General features: G+C 35.7%; 3 protein-coding genes across 10 annotated transcripts in view; 1 reads left to right on the top strand and 2 right to left on the bottom strand.

Moving 5' to 3' along the window:
* Positions 1–68: 68 nt before the first annotated feature.
* On the bottom strand, positions 69–1,149 carry LOC125681218 (putative deoxyribonuclease TATDN3). The gene has a single exon (XM_048921207.2). The coding sequence runs from the start codon at positions 1,005–1,007 to the stop codon at positions 189–191; it is 819 nt and encodes a 272-aa protein (XP_048777164.1). The 5' UTR covers positions 1,008–1,149; the 3' UTR covers positions 69–188.
* A 6,300-nt stretch (positions 1,150–7,449) lies between these two features.
* Positions 7,450–20,592, bottom strand: LOC125679091 (NTF2-related export protein 2-like). 6 transcript variants are annotated; one of them, XM_056155751.1, is made up of 6 exons: positions 20,460–20,507; positions 19,852–19,933; positions 13,952–14,038; positions 9,599–9,743; positions 9,314–9,442; positions 7,450–7,912 (listed from the first exon to the last, which is right to left on the bottom strand). In XM_056155751.1, exons 2-6 carry the CDS (start codon positions 19,864–19,866, stop codon positions 7,755–7,757), a joined length of 534 nt encoding a protein of 177 aa, XP_056011726.1. In that variant the 5' UTR covers positions 19,867–19,933; positions 20,460–20,507; the 3' UTR covers positions 7,450–7,754. The 6 variants fall into 6 exon arrangements, with proteins under 6 accessions (XP_056011726.1, XP_048773993.1, XP_048773994.1 ...); XM_048918036.2 differs by lacking the exon at positions 19,852–19,933 and having other exon boundaries at positions 20,460–20,592; XM_048918037.2 differs by lacking the exon at positions 19,852–19,933 and having other exon boundaries at positions 9,362–9,442; positions 20,460–20,592.
* LOC125679090 (malate synthase-like) overlaps positions 20,412–21,963 on the top strand; it is a 45,194-nt gene continuing 43,642 nt past the window's right edge. The window contains exon 1 of one of the 3 annotated variants that reach the window (XM_048918033.2): positions 20,412–20,540. The gene's annotated coding sequence lies outside the window, so the exon portion shown is untranslated. Of the gene's footprint in view, positions 20,635–21,963 lie in introns of all 3 variants that reach the window. The other 2 variants (XM_048918030.2, XM_048918032.2) reach the window with 2 other exon arrangements.

Below are 21,963 nucleotides of genomic sequence, written 5' to 3'. Positions count from 1 at the left end.
AATGTGTAGCAATCAACAATCATGTACGTAACTAAATAAAGTAGCCATGTCATATAAAACAACAAGTGTTTTACTTTCGCCAGTTTATTCATTTTAATAAATCCTAAGAATTACAGAGTCTAAAACTCTTAAAAGATTCAAAATTTTGACAGGAATAAATTGTTGATAATGATTGATAGCATTCAATACTACTTCAATATTCTTTTCAGCCTGGGAAACAGCGAAATCGCATTTCGTGAAGTAATTTTTTTCACTTCCTGAGGAGGTAAGTTTTTAACTTTGGCAATGTAGTCACAGGAAATTTGTATATTTGATGGTTCATTTCGTTCTCCTTTTACAGGACCTAACCCCGGACAATCAGTCTCTAAAACCATGTTCTCTATGGGCAATTGCTTTACAAGTTTCATCTGCTCACTCCGTACGATGGAAGGCGGGATCGAGAAGAAGTAACCCTCTTTAACACCTTCCATTGCTGTGCTGGGTCGCCCATCAAAAGCATGCAGTAGAACGTTTCTTGCACCGAACTCTTTCAGAGCAGTTATCGTTGGTTTTCCAGCAGATCGGGAATGTACGTTTAATGGTAGATTATGTTTGTTTGCCAAGTCAACCTGAGCTTTCAGCACGCTTCTCTGGGAATCCTTCAGACTAGTTTCAGGCGTAATGCGTGGCTGGAAATCCAAACCCACCTCCCCAATGGCACATATTTTGTCAGCATATTTTTCTATCTCCGCTACAACTTCATCCAAATCGCTTTGAGTGACACATCGCTGTTCCCCATTAGAATCTTTCTGAACGGGATGAATACCTAAACACGGGGCCAATATGTCGGGATACTGATCGCATAACCGCAAAACTAATGGGAAGTCCGAAGGTGTTACAGTGCATACCAATGCAGCAATCACACCGGATCTCCTTGCATTGTCCACAACATTTTGGATGTCATGTTCGAACATAGAGTCTGCGAGATGTGTATGACAGTCAATAAATCCTTCTTGATCAAAATCCATCGTATCTCGTCCATTCAATAGCAATGTTGGTCAATTAAATCACACTGTCGGATGACTGTGTTACGATGAGAAAATCATTACCGGATATCGTATCTTTGAGCTAAATTTAAAACCTCCGACATAGATTTATAGGGCACGATAGATTCCGGTATGTGCAAAGACAGACATTTGTGAGTTATTGTTTACTTATTTGTTTTTTGTGTATTATTTTTTACGTCTGTAGATTTATCTATTGTACAGGCATGTAGCATCCACAGGGGCTAAGGCCGTTTTAGGCCCGAACTCTGTGATACCATGAATATATATATATTTATGGTATCACAGTGTTCGGGCCCAAAATGGCCTTAACCCCTGTGATAGCATCGTGTGGGAGCGGGGCAGCCGACGGTATTTAAGTTGACTTCATAGTTGTCTAGAATTCTTGACAAACAACCCCTTTTTTTGTCCATCCTTCAAATCCTAGATCTGGGTTTGGGGGTGGGGTCGTCTTTCACAACATATTTGTTAAATTCATCAGTTCACGCAAACAATTTACCATTCGATACTACTACAAAACAGTGGAAGGCCAGTGACATAATATCTCTTACTTTGCATATGAAAATAACTAACTTTTGTCAAAAAAAAAAAGGGTGACAGCTCCCCTCCCTGATTCTACGTGTCTGATCTATCGCACTTGTAATACACACAGAGATAATAAAATGTCTAATAATACTGCATAAGATATAGCAATAAGATTTCAAATTTCAAAAAATATTACAAACATTAATTACATTCAATCAAATGGCTTTTCTGGAACATAGTCAGCAGAGACCTTGCTGGTGTTAAATCACCATGATACAAGGAGAATTTGAAAAACGTGTCATCCGAACTAAAAATAGGACACACAAATAGAAAATGATATTCATCTTCTGCAACATTAAGTCATTTTTACCATATCTTTCCTGTCTAGGAATAATTGGCTTGTCAATTTCAATGGATTTGCCAATTTCAATGCTTACAAGCACTTAATAATCGATGGGAACACTGTTTTTATCAGCAATGGAAAACTTCAGGTAGGCCCATGGTTGAATAAATTCATATTATTTATCGAAGTACATAAAATGATACCATTTCACAAACTGTATATTTCCAGGTACTTTTTCACTGATATAAGCTTGTTTGCCATGGTGCTTATATACATTTCTTATCAGTAGTTCATCTTCAATAAAGGCATTTTGTAATAGAATATTCTTATTTTTCTTAGATGAGGCAAGCTCAAGCAATCTTTCATAATATTCAAACATAGTTCTATATTCACTTGCAAAAACACTAGACTGAAGCTATCAGCCACTAATATAGAAGCTGGCAGCCAATAAGAAAGTTCATCAAAGTACTGCTAGTACTCAGACGGAATACTAAAACGTAACACATAATAAATCAAAATTGATAATTTTTCGAAGAAAACTACGTACTTCGAGTCGTCCAGTCAGATCATAGAGGATTTTTAGAATATCAAATGTTGCGTCTTTTCTGTAGACTGATCAACGTCTGATACCTGTTATACTTCCTGTGAAACGCTATGGTAAAACTAGCTGCAGAACTGTAGCTCTCTGAAAAAATATATGTTCCGTCAAAATATTTTTTTTCAGAGAGCTACAGTTCTGCAACTATGGTAAACCAAGCTTTTCTGAACAATTTTCCATAGTGATGCTTTAACTTTCCTTTATTCTTTCAAAATAATACCCAAATTATTAATGAGTCATTAACAATAATCAATAATGTCATCATTGCAAAAAAAAATTGCATAATGTACTTTTCGTGTATTCGAGAGAAAAACTCATGACATCTCATCAAGTTAAGAATGAAAAATAGACGAGGGTATGAACTGTGACGCTTCACGCCGGCGGACTTCATGAAGCGCGTTATTACTTCATAAAGAGCGCTAACGTGAAGTGATGCAGTTCACGACTATACCCTCATGTATTTTCAAAAATAAAATTTATTTCTTATATTTATAATTTACTTTCATTTCTGTCGAAATTCCCAGTCATTAGAATAGATGTACATCATCATTCATACGCGCATTGTTTACAACTGCATCGTGCTCATGAAGAAATGGCTATCATTTCGATTCGTAAAGATGCCAAAGGCAAAAACATTGGAAATGTGAATATTTTTACTAATACATCAGGCGCGAATCCAAAGGAGACCATGTAGAATCCCACGTGATAGTTGACAAAATACTGACTTGTGACAATTTTGATGATATCAATTTTTTTTTTTAAAAATCAAATTGAATAAGTTCGGTCTATCTGGGGAAATTGTTATAGGGGTTTCTAGAAAATAATGCTGGGTGTGAGTCTGTATTGCGCAGTGGACATTTCTGGAAACTATATGCAAAAAAGAGGGGGGGGGGCAGGAGGATCCACCTTACCCTTCTTTCTCTCATTATCCCTGTTCTTTCTCTCTCCTCCTCTCACCCTTTCTTTATCCTCTCCCATCACTTTCTCCCTCTCACGTTGACCCTAACTGTACCTGTTAAAATGAAGATTTTTGTACTACGTGAATATAAAATATAATGCATGTAATTTGACATTTTAAGGTACGACTGTTCACGGATTTATCATCCTCAACACCCATCCCTTCTCAAGACCAAAAGTTACAATAATAGAAACGAGAGTATACCAGGATGAGCAGCATCCCCTCTCAAGAACAAACTACAATAATAGAAACAAGAGGTCATCAGGGTGTGACCATCGTCCTCTCTCAAGAACAAACTACAATAATAGAAACAAGAGGTCATCGGGGTGTGACCATCGTCCTCTCTCAAGAACAAACTACAATAATAGAAACAAGAGGTCATCAGGGTGTGATCATCGTCCTCTCTCAAGAACAAACAGTGACTACAGTGATCAGGGTGTGTCCACCAGGGGTTTTTTTTGTGTGTGTGTTGCGCTCTGTACGTCAAATGTCCAAATAATAACTTTTATTTTAGTGGTAAGACTAAACGGATATTAATTTATACATACAGAAGCATTGTGAATTTGTGGCATGCACAAAGCTAAAACTAGGAAATATTCAGATCTGTAAATTCCTTGGCTACTTTGGTTTTCCCTTCTTTCGCACTTTTTTCAATCTCTCTTTATTCTTTCCACTAATGATACTCTTAAAATAGGAAATAAATCTGAATCCATTGACAAAAATCAAAACGAGCGATTTGGCAAAATTAATAGTAGACTGCAGAAAGTCACATACCTTTAAGTCCAACGCCCGTAATCCTAGAAATGCCTTAGAAATGTTTATGACATTTCGCAAAAAACGAGACCCCGTGTCACAGCAGGTGTGGGACGATAAAGACCCCTCCCTGCTCAAAGGCCGTAAGCGCCGAGCGTAGGCCTACATTTTGCAGCCCTTCACCGGTAATGGTGACGTCTCCATATGAGTAAAAAATTCTCGAGAGGGGCGTTAAACAATATTCAATCAATTAAAGAAAATTATCAAAGGTGAAAGATATATGTACCAACAATTTACACAGTTTAACAAAATATTGCAATTATGGTTTTAAAAAAAATTTCAGAACACTTTTTTTAAAAACACGTAAGGGACTTGAAACCATGATCTACAAATCGACAATCTAATTATGCCTCTAAGCAAGGTTTGATCCACCCGGGGAACCAAAGTTTAAAGGGCAAGGATATATATGCCTGACTATAGTCAGTCATTATTACGCGGTACTACCTAGCGTACATCCATACACAAATGTACCAAGGCAGACATTATAGAGTCCTCCAGATAAACATTTCTGTAAGTTTGGGGACAGGTTTATATCGTTATTAATTTCACTTCCTGTGGAGTCAGCCCTTTAATGTTGACGGTGTTTTCACAAGATATTTGTACATAGGGTAATTCATTTCGAGCTCTGCTTTCACAGGACTTAATGCTGTCAGTTTTCAATAATAAAAAAATCAGGCACTGTAGGAGGTTGTTTGGCAAGTTTCACTTTCTGACGGTGGAATAGAAAAGAAATACTCATCTGTTATACCTTCCATTGCAAGTGCTAGGTCACCCATCAAAAGCATGTGAAAGAACGCTACTGGCATCAAATCATTTCAAAGCAGGTATTGTTCTACCGGCAGACCTTGCATGTATACACAAATGTTTATCATACTCCACTCAAGCCTTTACAACACATATCTTTGGATGCCCACTTATTCTGCATCTGGGATAATTGAGGTCGAAAGTCTAAGCCCACTTCCCCAATAACACTGGTATTATTAGCTTGTTTCTCAATACCTGACAAGGTCATATCCAAATCATGTTGAGTAATGCGCCATTGTTCAACACCATCTGAACATTGAATGGGATGACTGTTTAAATAAAACAAGAACTTCTCAGAAAGGCGTAGTACGTCGATGATATTAGACTGTGGTTTAGTACATACCAAAGAATCACCAACACGTTCACAATATTTTTTTATAACTTGATCTACGACATTTTGGATGTAAGATGTGTGTGGCAATCAATAAAACCACTGGGTTCGTGTTGCATCTTTTAATATTACTTTTGAATTGGATCCTTGATAAAAATGAGATTTCCATGTCATATCTTACTAATGAAGTGCAAACTACGTAAGTGTATATCGAAAATTGCATTTAAGTAGGTAATGGAATTCCGGTATACTTACGGGTGATTATTTTGAAACCCCTATTGTCAGCTCCAGATAATCGTCTAGGACTGGTCATGTCAGGATAGGATAGAATTTCATCTGTAGCTTTATCAGTCAAGTGTTATCAATAACCACCACCACTCCCCACCCCTGGGGGAAGCTGCTCACGAACATTTTGGCTAGAGATGATGCCTATGTTAATGATATACATGTATATTCTAAAAGATTTGATACCCTAAGAGTTTTTTCAGTTAGTCAAAACTGGTGGTTTTAAACTGTTCCAAGTCCCATGGGGATCCGGGCTAGAGGAGGTCCTCAGTATCCCTTGCTTGTCGTAAGAGTCAACTAAATGGGGCGGTCCTTCGGATGAGACCTCAAAAACCGAGGTCCCGTTTCACAGCAGGTATGGTACGATAAAGATTCCTCCCTGCTCAAAAGCTGTAAGCGCCAAGCATAGGCCTAAATTTTGCAGCCCTTCACCGTCAGTGGTGACGTCTTCATACGAGTAAAAGATTCTCGAGCGGGACGCTAACTAATATTCAATCAATCAAAAACTGTTCCAGATTTACACAGTAATCAATTTTTATGATCCTTATTTTCCAATAAGTTCATGGGATGGAGAGAGGGGGAAATAGATATAATCTTGTACATCGTACACGTCTATATGCCAAAATGGGTGACCTGAATCTCAGTATTTGGCTTTCCATGTACGGACATTCAGAATTTGTTGGCATGATCAAAATGTAATTCGACTACAGGTATACGTTCAGTATGAATAGTGCAGAGTCTGTACTAAATTCATAATGGTTTTGGAGGCCTAGTTCTGTCATTGTCAAAGGGAAGTTGACACCGATGAGGACGCATACATGTATATACTTTTGCAGTGTGGAAGCTTGCCAGTGTTTTCGGCACAATGTACTCGATTGTCTGAATTATGTAACAGCACTCGCTCATTGGTCTATTTTGCATTGTCTATAAATTCATGTTCATGCAGTTTGAATTATGGCTCTGAATTCTTTTTCTATATTCAGCAAATAGATAAGTGAGTCACACAAACCTATCATTGGGTCAAATGCTGTCTGACTTGTTTCATACTGATTGTTAGGTCATTCTTGGCACACTGATTTTGACTATGGATAACCCTTTTTCTGATGAAGATAAAGGGATCACGGCGGGTGATAACGGTCGACAGGGGATGCTTATTCCTCCTAGACACGATCCCATCTCTGGTATATCCAGGGATCCGTGTTTGCCCAACTATTTCTCTTGTATTGCTTACAGGAGCTATGAGATTGATCAATGTTCGTTATTTTCACCTTTCACTTGACAAGACGTTGATACTAGTATACAGGAAAAAGATGGGTCAAGGACTGGATGATCCTTGAGGTGTTCCACAAAAAGCAAAGAATTGATCAGTGATCCTCGAGGTGTTCCTCATGTAAGAGCTGAGAAATGAGTGATCCTCGAGGTGTTAGGCCATTCTTGGTACACTGATTTTGACTATGGATAACTCTGTTCACATGATCAAGATATAGGGCTCACAGCGGGTGTGACTAGTCAACAGGGGATGTTTACCCCTCCTAGGCACCTGATCCCACCTCTGGTATATCCAGGGGTCCATGTTTGCCCAACTATCTATTTTGTGTACAGGGTCCGTGTTTGCCCAACTCTCTATTTTGTATTGCTTATATGAGTTATGAGATTGATCAATGTTCGTTATCTTCACCTTTCATACGACCAATAGGTGTCTTGTTTTTCACCTTTCTCCATCTTTCTAACTGGTGTCAATAACATGTATGTATCTATATAAGTTTATTAAAGATCAGAAACATACAGTAATATATGTCAGTATGGGAACAGAAATCTCTGTGCATTAAACTTTGTAAGTTCAGACTGTTCCATTCATGTCTTCCTGAGTTCATTTTTGTACAAAATTTTCAAGGGTCCCCTTTGCTGTGAACATCATGTTTCAGTAAGGTTGTGTCCATAAAACTTTGTATTGGCAACAGCAGAGTGAAATGTTGATCCTTTTTTCATCTTGATTGCTGGAATCCCAAGAAGTGGATAAGACTGGATTCTCCTCTTCCATTCTATGTCCATTGTTAGTCCTGGAATCTGAAGCTATCACTGACCACTTTCCACAAATTGTTCTGGGAGGTTAACATGAAGTTTTGGTGAAAGGTCTTGGGTTTTCTGTTCTGATACTTGACAGTCCCATAGGTCTTCACAATGATTGAAAACTGGCCCCCTGACACCTTATCTGTAACAGTTAAATATAAATTCAACTCGTTAATGAATAAAAATGAACTGTCTGAATATAAATGTGTAATGTGCATAATATGCACATATTACTTTTTAAGGTAAATCAATAAATCAAATATAGAATACAGAGTAGGGCGTAGTTATCTAAACACTTGGTATCTTAAAGAAAGAGGCAGAGTTGGGTGTTATGGGCAGTGTGCAAAACAAAAGAATTTAAAACCTCATGTAAGCTTTAACATAAACATACACAGTTAAACTTCGGTATCTGGAACACTGATATCTCGAATATCATGGATATGTCGAAGTGATTCAGAAATATCAACCACTTCTTCTTAAAAGCATTTTACCATCGGTATCTTGAATCCTAGGATATCTCTAAGCTTTTCTTGGTCCCATCGTGTTGAAGATAATGAGGTTTGACTGTATATGAAATTTATAGATAACAATAAAAGAAGTGGTTTTAGTGGTTTTTAAAAGTCTGAAAAATAAAGGAATTATGGGATAGGGGGTATTTCACCTTTCCATTGGATTTTGCCAAGACATGACATTTTCCTATAATTCTGCACAACATACATGTATATGCAAGAAATCTATTACAATGTATACAAGTTTTGTCATTTTAATACCAGTGGTTCAGAAGAAGATGACTTAAATCAACCCCTCCAAATTCATTATTTGACGTAACTTTCTCTTCCTTCAAGGGGACAAGGTCCTTCATTTACATCAACTGAACCTTATGCTCATCCAAAACTCTTTTACGAATATTGGAATATGTAAAAAAAAAAAAAAAAATAAAAATAAAAAATAAAAAAAGAGTACCGCCAACAGTACATAATACGCCCGTGAAGAGCTAATATAGTGTGTTTTCTTACACCATGATTTGTAGAACTTGCCTTCAAGTAGTATCAGCAATCATCAGGGTGTGACATACTTTCTTTGCATCAAAAACACAAGACCAATCATGTACTCTCTATCTAATATTTTCACTTGGCTTAAAATGTATGTGTACCAAGTTTAATGGTCTTTGCCCCAATGAATCAGTCTGCATCCTGTTACTATGACCTTGACCTTTGAAAACAATAGGCATCCTCCACTTGGCATAAAGTCTATGTGTACAAAGTTTGACAGTCCTAGCCCTTGACCTTGAAAAAGTAATAGGCATCTTCCTCTCATCATGATGATCAAAGGTACTTAGTTGCAATATCCTGGAGCTTATGGTTGAGTTTGTATTCTGCCTACAAGGTTTTCCTACTAAGTAATACTACAACCTTGACCTTTGACTTCTAACTTTGAAAAACAATAGGCATCTTCCTCTCATCATGGTGATCAAATATACCAAGTTGAAATGTTCAAGGGTTTCCTACTAGGTTTTCCTGCTAAGTGATACTATGACCTTGACCTTGAAAAAGAATAGGCATCTTCCTCTCATCATTGTGATCAAATGTACCAAGTTGTAAAATCCTAGAGTTTACGGTTTCGTCTGTATCCTGCCCAGAAGGTCCAGACACCATACCATAATATGTCCAGTCTTCGACGGGCGTATAAAAATAAATAAGAAATGTAGGCAGAAGGAAAGGCAATATATGATGACAAGCAAACCAGTTTACTGTTTGCACTATTCTTACATTTGTGCTGAAGCTTGGATGCTTAATTTTGAAGACACATGTACTTCTTATTCAATTACCTGAGAGTGGCTGACAGTCTAAGGACTCCATTCTGTGTTCTGAGACAGGCAGTCCTTCCAGGTATTTCTGAATGTTATCTAGTCCAGACAGGCCATTACCATTCCAAACCATTGTCGCTGTGTCCAGATACAGCTTATGTAACACCTGTAATCAGTCACAAGATATGGCTTATGTCACACCTGTAATTAGTCACAAGATACAGCTGATGTAACACCTGTAATCAGTCACAAGATATGGCTTATGTAACACCTGTAATCAGTCACAAGATATGGCTTATGTAACACCTGTAATCAGTCACAAGATATGGCTTATGTAACACCTGTAATCAGTCACAAGATATGGCTTATGTCACACCTGTAATTAGTCATAAGATACGGCTTATGTCACACCTGTAATCAGTCGCAAGATATGGCTGATGTCACACCTGTAATCAGTCACAAGATATGGCTTATATAACACCTGTAATCAGTCATAAGATACAGCTTATGTAACACCTGTAATTAGTCACAAGATATGGCTTATGTAACACCTGTAATCAGTCACATGATACAGCTTATGTAATATCTGTAATTAGTCACATGATACAGCTTATGTAACATCTGTAATTAGTCACATGATATGGCTTATGTAACACCTGTAATTAGTCACATGATATGGCTTATTTAACACCTGTAATCAGTCACACGATAACAGCTTATGTAACACCTGTAATTAGTCAATAGATAAGGCTTATGTAACATCTGTAATTAGTCAATAGATATTGCTTATGTAACACCTGTAATCAGTCACAAGATACAGCTTATGTAACACCTGTAATCAGTCACAAGATATGGCTTATGTAACACCTGTAATCAGTCACAAGATATGGCTTATGTAACACCTGTAATCAGTCACAAGATATGGCTTATGTAACACCTGTAATCAGTCACAAGATATGGCTTATGTAACACTTGTAATCAGTCACACGATACAGCTTATGTAACACCTGTAATTAGTCACATGATACAGCTTATGTAACACCTGTAATTAGTCACAAGATATGGCTTATGTAACACCTGTAATCAGTCACACGATACAGCTTATGTAACACCTGTAATTAGTCACATGATATTGCTTATGTAACACCTGTAATCAGTCACACGATACAGCTTATGTAACACCTATTTTGATTTCCATCAGCGTTTTTATGACATTTCTTTTTGTCATTACCCTGATGACACAATATTGAATAATACAAACTTTAATCAATGTAATTTAATTTACATGTCATGAAATTGTATACATTGCAAAATAGCACACATCACATTGGGATACATGTATTTAAATTTGGTAGATTCCCAGTTCAAACATTTCAGCACTATCAATCAAGTATTGATAGTTCTGTAGCCCTTCAAAAAATGAACAATGGAGTTTAAATTTCACAGCTCCACTGACCACCAATTTTGCTGCATTTTCTGCACCAATGAACACCGCACCGTCACAAATTTCATAAAATCACTCATTCTCTCTGTCTGCAAAATCATTAGGACGACAGTTAGCACATTATATTGTGTTTGAAAACTCATATTGCAAAAACTGGTTCATGTACCATCTTATTTGTACCAGAAGTATCGAGGGCTATCAGAACTTCAAAATCACATGACTGCAATGTATAAATTCCGAATAAAATGATATTCTAATATTAACTAAAAACACGCCTATTAATGTAGCACATGTCATATTGTGCAATGAGTGATCAATGAATGATATTAGTTAATCAGTATACATAATGAGTGATAAATGAATGATATTAGTTAATCAGTATACATAATGAGTGATAAATGAATGATATTAGTTAATCAGTATGCATACATGCTTAGAACAATTATGTCACTAATTATGGATTTATACTTTTTAGGAACAGCAATAACAATTTGACTGTTTAATACAAACTGAACAAAAAGGCAAAAAAACCACCACAACTGATTTGAATGCATGAAATTTACAACATTGAATATAAAATACATTGAATATCATCAAAAATAAAAATAAATCAATATATGTATCACAGACAAATCTTTAAAATCACCCATTAATATGGATATGTATACATTCTAAAATAATTAATAATTTGCACAGGAACATTGATTGATTGATTGATGATATCAAACAAAAGTGACAACTACTAAAAGACTATAACTCTTGTAACAACACTATATCAACATGTGCTTTGGCAATGTGTCCCTCATTCAGTAACTCCTGTAGCTTTTTGTGAATATTCAACCCCAACAGTCCTCTTAGACGGTTACAACAAATGTCTCGTAGTGAGCATGCACTGTAGTACAGTTCCTCAGCTTTCTTCTTCTGAATGGTGATGTCATTCATTGAGTCATCTAGTTTTGCTAAGCATTCCTCAAACTCATCAACATCAGGATAAATTGCCCACTTCAGTAGCAACAAGAAAATGTCTGCAGCTTTGTAGCTCAAGTAGTTGATGGGAAACATCACCCGGAGAGATTCTGATGGATAATTCAGTTTTAGGAATAGTTTGACCAACTCCAGGTTCTCTTTCCTGGCAGCCATTGTTAACAGGTTTCTTCCTCTCAGACTATTCTCCAAAATGTCACTTCCTGTCTGAAGCAAAAGTTTACACATCTTCACATTCTCATTTGACACAGCAATACCCAAGATGCTTAGCTTCTCTTTCATGATACTGTTCTGTTCCTTTGGTAGATAGTTCACATCTGCCCCATAGGAGAGCAGTTGGGAAACAATCTTGGTATTGTTTTCATGAACTGCAATAACAAGAGGAGTCAAGCCTGCATTGTCAGCTACATTTGGATTAGCTCTTCCTTCCAGAAGATGTACAACACTCAGATCATCATTCTTTGATACTGTGATGTGCAAGGGACTTCTTCCATTGGCATTTATTTCATTGACTTGTGTACCAGCCTTAACGAGAACTTTCACAACCTCTGAACTTATCTTCATACGAGCTACTGCAGTAAAAAGTGGTGTACAGCCTTTGGAGTCTTTAGCATTCACCTGAGCTCCAGCACTTATCAGAAGTTCACATAAAGCAGGGTCCCACTTCTCGGCAGCCATGTGGAGAGGAGTGGTTTTAGAATGCTCAGGAAAGAGATTTACATCACACCCATATTCTATCAAAGATTTAACAATCTTCAAATATCTCCCTTTAAATGCCGTCTCATAGCGAAAAATTGCTCTCATCAAAGGAGTAATGCCGTGGTTGTTTTGGAGATTTTTGGAAAAGTGATTATTATTTAAGAAGCTGAGGACAGCTTGACTGTTTCCATGTTTACAGGCGATATGCATGGCAGAATCACCAGATTTGTTTTCGAGACAAAGATTGGCCCCTAACATAAGCATTCCCTCTATAAGGTCAGTGTGCCCCTTTTCAGCAGTAATGTGTAATGCTGTGCCCCCTACATGATGTGATGGAATGTAAGGCTCAGTGAATATGTAATTGACATCCAAACCATCAATAAGAACACAGTCTTCTATTTTAGACAGGTCCCTCTTTACTGCTGCCATATAAAATTTCCTTACGATATCCGGAGATTCTACCATCATGCCGCTGTGTTATTACAGATGTATTGGCGACAAGATTTAGCTTTTGGTCAGTAATTCCTGCCAAAATCAAAGATATTTAGTAAATGCTAACATCAAAAGAAGTGACATTTCATTTAGTGTACGTGGAGATGCTTTTTTTTTTTTTTATACATTTTTTAGCATTATCCACACACCAGACATTGACTTTAATATCTTTCTATTGGTCAAGGTCATAATTCAAGTTTTTTATACAGTAATTAGACTCAAAGGTTCTTGGGTCAAACATGGAGGAAATTCAAATGATGGAGAAAAAAACCCAACTCTACTCTAAACAAATTTTTTCTTCTACTTTTCTGAACTTTTAAAGTGACCTTAAGTACAATGACCATGCAACAGAATTGAGATATATGTACGACTTAAATCACATATGTAATTTCCATTGGGGAAATTCTACTTTTATATAAATTAAATCTCAATTGTTGACTACTTTACATTCACGATATCCTAGACCCAAGCACTGATGGCTTGATTAACTTCATTAAGAAACAACTTCTTTTGATTATCTAAAACCAGCTACTTTTGTTTCAAATAACTGAATTGCAATACGAGGTTGCCCCTGGCTGACCATCTGGAAAAGATACATACAATGTCCTTTTCCCAAAATGAATCTGGCATGTCCTGAGATTTCAACCAAACTGAAAGGTTCTGCATGATGCAATATAAGAATTCTAGAAACAGACGAGGGCCTGTTTGTCACCACTAACGGGCTGTAATAACTACAGAGTTCTGGATTTACTTACATGTCTTTTTTTATCATAGGTTTCATAATACAGCTTGGCAAACTGTTCCCCAGCTTCAGTTGCCTGGTCTATTTTGGCAGCTAGATCCTGTCAAAATGATCATAACACACAATTACAAACATCATATCAGAAATTATAAAACACTACGTCCCTGACCATGTAAAATTGTGGCAAAGTGAATGACCTCTGAACTTGATCCTTAACCTGTCATATTGTTTTTACCTTATAGGGGTGTCTTAACATGAAGGAACATGGGTGTTTAATTATGGAAGCAAAAATGTGATAATACCTGTTATTGAAAATTAAATCTGAAAATAGCAACTTTTAATTAACTCAGCTGTTACTCTACTGATATTCAATGAAGAGGTTTGGAGCATTATTTCCCACTTGGATTGGAACATTTGTTAGTGGTTCTTTCTAATTTAATAAAATGCACCAACATAAGATTTGTATTCTTAGTGGCAAGACCAACATTCTGATATATATAATAGCATATGGGTGCCAGACAATAAGCATGCCTCATACCACCTTGTCCCAATTTTCTGTAACTCGAACCAACACTTAACCATCTGGCTCCGTCTGTTTTGCAAACTCTACAGAACTGTTTTGCCTACTTGCCTCAAAAAACACTGTATACCAGTAATACACCTCACCCCATGGTTAAATTTACCTAGCAGTGTTATAAATTAGGTCTTGTTTTTTATTTTTACATTTACTTTGTTTTGACCAAATGGACTCATCACGCCAATCAATTTCTTGGCTGTTGAAATCTGCATTTCACTCTGTTTTATATTTCATACCAAATTCAGTATACCAAATCACCCCACCACCCCCACACCTTTTTCTGTTCTGGTTGAGGCTGTAAACCATTAAAGCTAAAGCAATTTGTAATTTAAAGGGGGAAAAAATGAGAACATCAAATGAATTAAGTTTATTATTGTATACATTGACCTAGAAAAATTATTTATAAGTGATCCCAAGGATTTAATCATTAAAACAACAGTGGAAATTACAAGCACACATCAAAGAAAATGCATTCAATAATAAATTTATATCAGTTTTTAAAACCATTCAAATATTTATGATTTTATGATAATATCAAAACTAACTTTTTAGGGCAAGTTTTCGAAATGTTGGAGTAAGCACACCAAAAATTGTATAAATTTATCGTTAATACATGACCAAGCTAAAATGAGATGAAAGTGTCAGCCTTTTGATTATATCGATTGTTTGATCTAAGTGTTGAATCTTTGTCATATGCTGTATTTATGAAAGGAGTGGTTAGACTGGAATCTAAATTTCAAGCATCTTCTTGCATTTGAAGTAAACAAATTTAACAAACTTGCATGCCTTGCTGGATGATTGTGCTTTTTATTAGATAAATGTTTAAGAAGAATCAGAGACATATATAACAGAGATTAGCAACTTTCCAAAATCTCGTATTATCTTGCAGTCCCATTTTTTGGGGTAAAACTGCATACTACATGTACATCTTAATAATGAAAGATATCAAGTTCAAACCGTTCAAATCCTATCATGAAAACATTCAAGAAACAATATTTTTTAGAAGAAGAAGTAAAATGAAATTGAAGTTTCAAAAGGTGACACATGACTCAAAGTCGGCAAAATTGGTGAGATTTCAGCATATAGTTATATTTTGTCTACTTTTTTGTTAATAGTACAGTCTTTTGCCCAGTTCTGGATCATGGCTAGTTCCGAATCCACTTTATAATTATTATTTAATTACAAATACTTAATTAATGAAGTGATTTCTTCTTAGAAAGGTAAATCACGTTCAAAATGAATACTGAGGAATACAGAACCGTTGTAATTTTTAACCAACCCAGGTTTATTACTTGTCACACTTCTTTAACACATTAGGACTTTGGCATTTTGGTCACTTACACGCTTGGAGAAAAATTGCGCTGGAGGGAAAAGTTGTCTGTAGTTAAAGAATAACCAAGTTTTCTGCACAAAAAATAAATGCATTTAATTGATACATCTTTAAGCAAATGCATCAATAAAAGATTTCTTCAGTGAGTGTATTATTGTAGTTGAGATGCCTTACCAAAGAGACACCATCAGTTTGTCCAATTCTGGATCCGTCGTGTCAACTATACTGTCATACGCGTCTTTATTTAAACTTTATTTCATTTGAATATGTCAACATATATATATACAATAAATAATATGCACAAAGGATTTGGAAACAAGTTGTAGCAACTTATATTAATCCGTTTTCTTGAATTAACTTTGAATGGTAAATGTACATATGTGTCTTGTTGAACAAGTTTAGTTTTAAAATTTGAGCAATATTTCAGTCCATATTAACAGCACTCTTGAATTTATAGAAGTAGTGTCAAATCTAATAAGCACATATTTTTTATAAACACAAGCTATTTTTTTTTTATTAACAAGGTGGATAATGCCCCCCCCCCCCCACCCCCCCCTCCTCTCCATAAATACATTTTAAAATTAGAGAATCGGGACAGTAAATATACTATGTATTGCATCTAGATTTACTTCTTCAAATTAATATTTAAAAAGTATACTTAGTTTATTAAATTCTAGCATATTAATGTATGCCTTTATTACAGACACAGAGAAAAATAATAATTAATGTTAATTAAGAAAATTTTGAATGCCGCAATTTTGGCTATGCCTAAATGTGAAGGTTTGAAGCTTTGAATATTGTTCAATATAACGTCAATAATGTAAAGATTGATTTAAACTAGTGTCTGATTTGATTTTATTTCTAGACAAACTAGGTATATCTTAAGCAAAATAAACATACACATGTACTAATATAAAGTTATGGACTGATTGAAAGTCGGATTGGGTCAGTCAATATTCGAATCTTCCTGCAGTCGTTTCAAACATCTCCGTGATTTGGAAATGGCAGTGTGATTTGGAACTGACCTTGAACATGGATATGGCAAATGCAAAGACCAGTGATATTTACAACGATTTTCAAATAATTTTATTTATTTTTCATTTGAGTAACTTCTGATCTTCTCACAAGACAATTAAAACCTTCCTCATCTTCTTGGATTATACCGCTAGCAATCGTTAAAGAGACACTACAGCTCATTTTGCGCAAAAATCATGAAATGACAATTTTCCTAACGCTTTCTCTATTTTTGTTACATTGTTGAAAGTATGAACTTTGCGAAAATAACACTTATCTAAATTTAAAAATTATCGTTTTAACGTAAAAATTAATACTTTTTGATGGCCTATACAAAAAATATCGAGTCTCCTCCTTTCAGTCTTCAGACGCATGCGCATAGACAGTAAACAGTGCAGCATGTCGTCCAGTGAGAGAAAGTGTAGTTGATAGATCTAGAATTTTGAAAGATTCTGTGAGAAAAGAGGTAAAAATAGAATGAGATAAAACTCATACGTGAAATAAAATTTACCTTGGTATCAGTTTGACTGTTGGAAAACAAAGAGCTCGGAGAAACCCATGTAACTCGGTGGCGGATCTAGGATTTCCGAAGGGGGTGTGAAAGTCAAAGATTAGCCACAGTAATCGGCCATTCTGGTGCAAAATTTGGATTTTCATTCACAATCTGTGGCGTAAAAAGGGAGGGGGATCCTGCCCCCCCCCCCCCCCCCTAAATCTGCCATTGAGACTAGCTGCGAAGACACTACTTTTAAAAGTAAGTGCTATTTTTATCTGAACACGACACGTGTTAGTTGTAAAAACATCGGTCAATGGGAACATGGAAGGGTTTCTGTTGAAAAAATTATTTATATAATTACTTATTTTAAGGAGCAGGGAATACTCTTATACTTGAAAGGTGAGTGTGGACCCCCTTGAAGGGGAATTTAAATAATTTCCTACACAACACCTTTGCTGTCATTCAAAACCACGTGATGTAAATAAGCATTCAAAAGTCCGAGTCAGAATGAAGAAACCTTTGAATTCCAAACGATCTTCAAAGCGCAGTTGAGAGTAAATTGATGCATCCCAATTGTTCAAAATTGTCAGTATCGATATGAATTTTATCATTTTATCAATACATGTTTTAAAAAACACTTTATTAAAATGTGGAAAATGAGCTGTAGTGTCTCTTTAATGAAAATGTGATCCGGAACTAGAAAAATTACTGTATATTTGTTGATCATCAAACCATTTTAAAACTTCTTATGTTTGATTCCCATTTATGATAGGAGTGAAATTAACTTAAATCAGCATCAATTTATCAAACCACTGAATAGGAATTATCAATGGAACCAGCTATGGAGCACCAAATTAACAAACTCAAATAATTGAAGATATCTTCAATTATTTAAAGATATCATCAATTCAATTATTGCTCTCTTTAATTGAATTAATGTGCGCATTAAATCAATTATTGCTCTCATCAATTGAATTAATGTGCGCATCAATTGAATTAATGAGAGCAATAATAGATTTGATGCGCGCATTAATTCAATTATTGCTCTCTTCAATTCAATAGATGAGAGCATCAATTTTGTAGAAATATTGCTCGCAATAATTAATTTAGAGCTCGGTATAAATAATTTGATGATCTCTTTAATTCAATTGAAGATATCTTTAATCATTTACAATACCTTTTGTATAAGGAATTAATGCACTCATCAATTCTTTTAAAGAGAGCAACAATTCAATTAAAGAGATCTTTAATCATATATAGTTGTTCTCTCTAAAAGAATCATTGCTCTCTTAATGCATGCATTAAATCAATTATTGCTCTCATCAAATGAATTAATGCGCGCATGAATTCAATTTTTGCTCTCATCAATTGATTTAATGCGCACATTATATCAATTATTGCTCTCTTCAACTGAATTGTAGCGCATCAATTCAATTGTTAATATCATTAATTCATTAAAAGAGATCATTAATTCAATTAAAGCACGCATCAATTCAGTTGAAGAATTAATGTTATCATCAATTCAATTAATGCGCATAATAATTCAGAATTGAAGATATCATTAAATATTTGAAGAGATCTTTAATTAAACTGTTGCGCGCATCAAATGAATTGACGATATCTTCAAATAATTGAAGATATCTTCTATTATTTGAGTTTATGTTAATTTGGCGCTCCATAACCATCACATATGCCGCCATTGGAGTTGCTTATCTCTGCAATATATGTCTCCAGAAAGAATCGTTTTGCAAGTTGTGGAAAGGGTCATTTTAAGCTCAGTGCTAATTCTAGAAAGAATATCATATATATATATACCAGTACAGAGTAGTTTAATCTTGGCTGAAATTCTGTTCGGCTGGATATTTGGACTGATGCTAATTTCTGTGGAAACACGGGGGTTATTTACATTTGGTCTTTCCTATCCCCAAACAAAGGAAATAGGAAAGATCAATATAAATAACCACCCTCGTCTCCACAGAAATAAGACTGAGTCACTGGAGGCTTCCAGCTGGGCCGAATCTCAGCCGACATTAAGAGTGGCGCATCATGCTGCACTGACTAAATATTTTAGGACTAGAAGTCTGACAGTCAGTTTGACATTGGCGAAACCTTAAACGATCAGTTTAAAAACAAATGAAATAAAGTTAAGACAAATTACAACTGAATAAAATAAGAAAGAGAAAATTGTGAGAAAATCAAACAGAATGTATACATGTACACTTCGTACAAAAATCACTACAATTCTGAACCGTATCCATAAAAAGCAGATGTCTGACTTATTCTCTTTAGAGAAGTCGAGAGGCATAGCCTACATCGACTTCTCTTCGCAAGCATTCATGTTTTGATTCTGGAAAACGTGTAAATCCCGGAGTCAGTGACGGTTTATGCTTCGACCCACGTTTCGACTCAGATGTGCCTGGATTTACGCAATAGGCTAGTTGTTTTCAAACATTTAACAGTAACGCACAAAACTGTCACAAGGAAATCAACACTTACTTGCTTTTTATCCATTTTCAACCCGTCCACTGTCCCGGGTTTACGTTGACTGGTCTTGGGAGCTGTCACAACAGGGGACCAGCTAAGAGAAAAGCAGGCTGACGTAATCAAAGTTGTGATTTAAACCCGGGACAGGGCATATTGAAAATGGATTAAAAGCAAGTAAGTGTTGATTTCCTTGTGACGGTTTTGTGCATTGCTGTTAAATGTTTGAAAACAAATTGTCTATTGCGTAAATCCAGGCACATCTGAGTCGAAACGTCGGTTGAAGCATAAACCGTCACCGACTCCGGGATTTACACGTTTTCCAGAATCAAAACATGAATGCTTGCGAAGAGAAGTCGATGTAGGCTATGCCTCTCGACTTCTCTAAAGAGAATAATGTCTGACTATCAGATATGGGCACAGGAGTTTGAAATTTAATCAATAAAGTCAATAAAATTCACTTGATTGACCAAGCCATGAGCTATGTGTTAGCATAGCGAAGGCATAGCTCATGACTTGGTCAATCAAGTGAATTTTACTGACTTTATTGATAAAATTTCAAATTCCTGTGATTTGTGTCAAGCCGAATTATCGCTTATATATGTGTGTACTGCGAAAAATACCTCAGTAGGCGGCATTCCTTTTCTAACTCCAACTTGCTGGTGCACCGGATATGAGATCTTCACCGTTGAAAGTTAGAAAACGTAGGTAGAAGAATTGGTTAATTCGGTCATTGATTAGGTAAATCAGCTGCGTAGCGAGCTAGAAGAAGTAGACGCACTGTTGACTGGTGTACAGGTCTCTGAAATTATATATATGAATGTAGATATTTCGATACATTTCTTGCTTTTATTTGCTTCAGGGCTACTGTCAATTTACTGATAAAATTTCAGAGGTCTGTACAATAAGACTGGCGTTATCTTGTTTTTCCCATGAACTGGCCTTGAATTTTTTTTATTTATTTTTTACAAGAACTTTTGCAAGAAGGCAATGTAGAGATGATACTGAGAATCATCAGTATATTTCAAGTGAAAGTTAATGAAATACGGTGGAAGTTATTTGGAACCGTTACTAAAGAGAGAGAGATTTTTTTCCTTCTTTACAAGCAAGGGCATGCAAATTAAGACAGACTTTAGAATTTAAAAAAAATGCATTAAACAGGTTGGGATTACACTTCACCTATAGCGAGATATTTTCGCGAAAACGCGATTATCCCTGTTTAGCAAGAGTAAATATATCCCGTTCAACTGAGAAAAACACCAGAGGAGTGTATCTCTTGTGTTTTATGTGAAAAGAAAAAGTGCTAAAATGCCCAATACTTATGCAAATATATAAATCAAAACAATAACACATTGTGCATCAAATTGGATTTCAGCCTCCTTCCATCATATGCAGCAACGTTGATATGAATTAATTTCTTGGCTGTGTTGTAAATTTTATAGAGATAATGCATGTGACATGTTGAATTCATTGTTGCACTTATTCAGCGCATTGCACAGAATTTGCCATTATTTTCAATCAAGACACCAAAACACCTGTTTATGGTAATGTTTACTTTCTCGTTAAAGAGGAATGATTGTGTTTTAGCGAGAAGATCTCGCTATAGGGGAAGTGTTCCCATCCTGTTAAAGTACTCGTTAATTGCTCAATCACATCTTGTGCATGTAGGAAATAAAAATGGTTGAAATTGTACAACATTTGATATATTATAACTGTTGACATTTTCAACTGACCAATCTGAGCTGACAATTCAGCTCATCAGCAGACTGAGTTGAATTTGTGATAAAAGTCTTAAAATTGTTCATTTATATCTATAACCGCGTCTAATATGTTTCACAATTCAAAATATTCACTGGACCATATTTTAACTAAATTTGATTAATAAACACCTTTACATGGTATAGGAAATTCATTTGATATTTAATGTTCAAATGAATGACTATACAGGATAGTATTTCCCATTTGTAGGAGAGACAATGAAGAAATACAGTGTCAGAAACCTAAACACTGAAAAGCATAGGTAGAAATGTAAAGTTTTCTATAGGTCCTAGGGCATATTTTGCAAAATAACTTGGGACTTTATGACCAGTTTTATCTTCTGGGATTTTCCCATTCACACGTATTGTA

The sequence above is a fragment of the Ostrea edulis genome, chromosome 2 (assembly GCF_947568905.1).
Source record: "Ostrea edulis chromosome 2, xbOstEdul1.1, whole genome shotgun sequence".
Classification (NCBI taxonomy): domain Eukaryota; kingdom Metazoa; phylum Mollusca; class Bivalvia; order Ostreida; family Ostreidae; genus Ostrea; species Ostrea edulis.
Note: the sequence above shows the minus strand (reverse complement) of the source record. Positions and strands in the feature narration are given on the sequence as shown.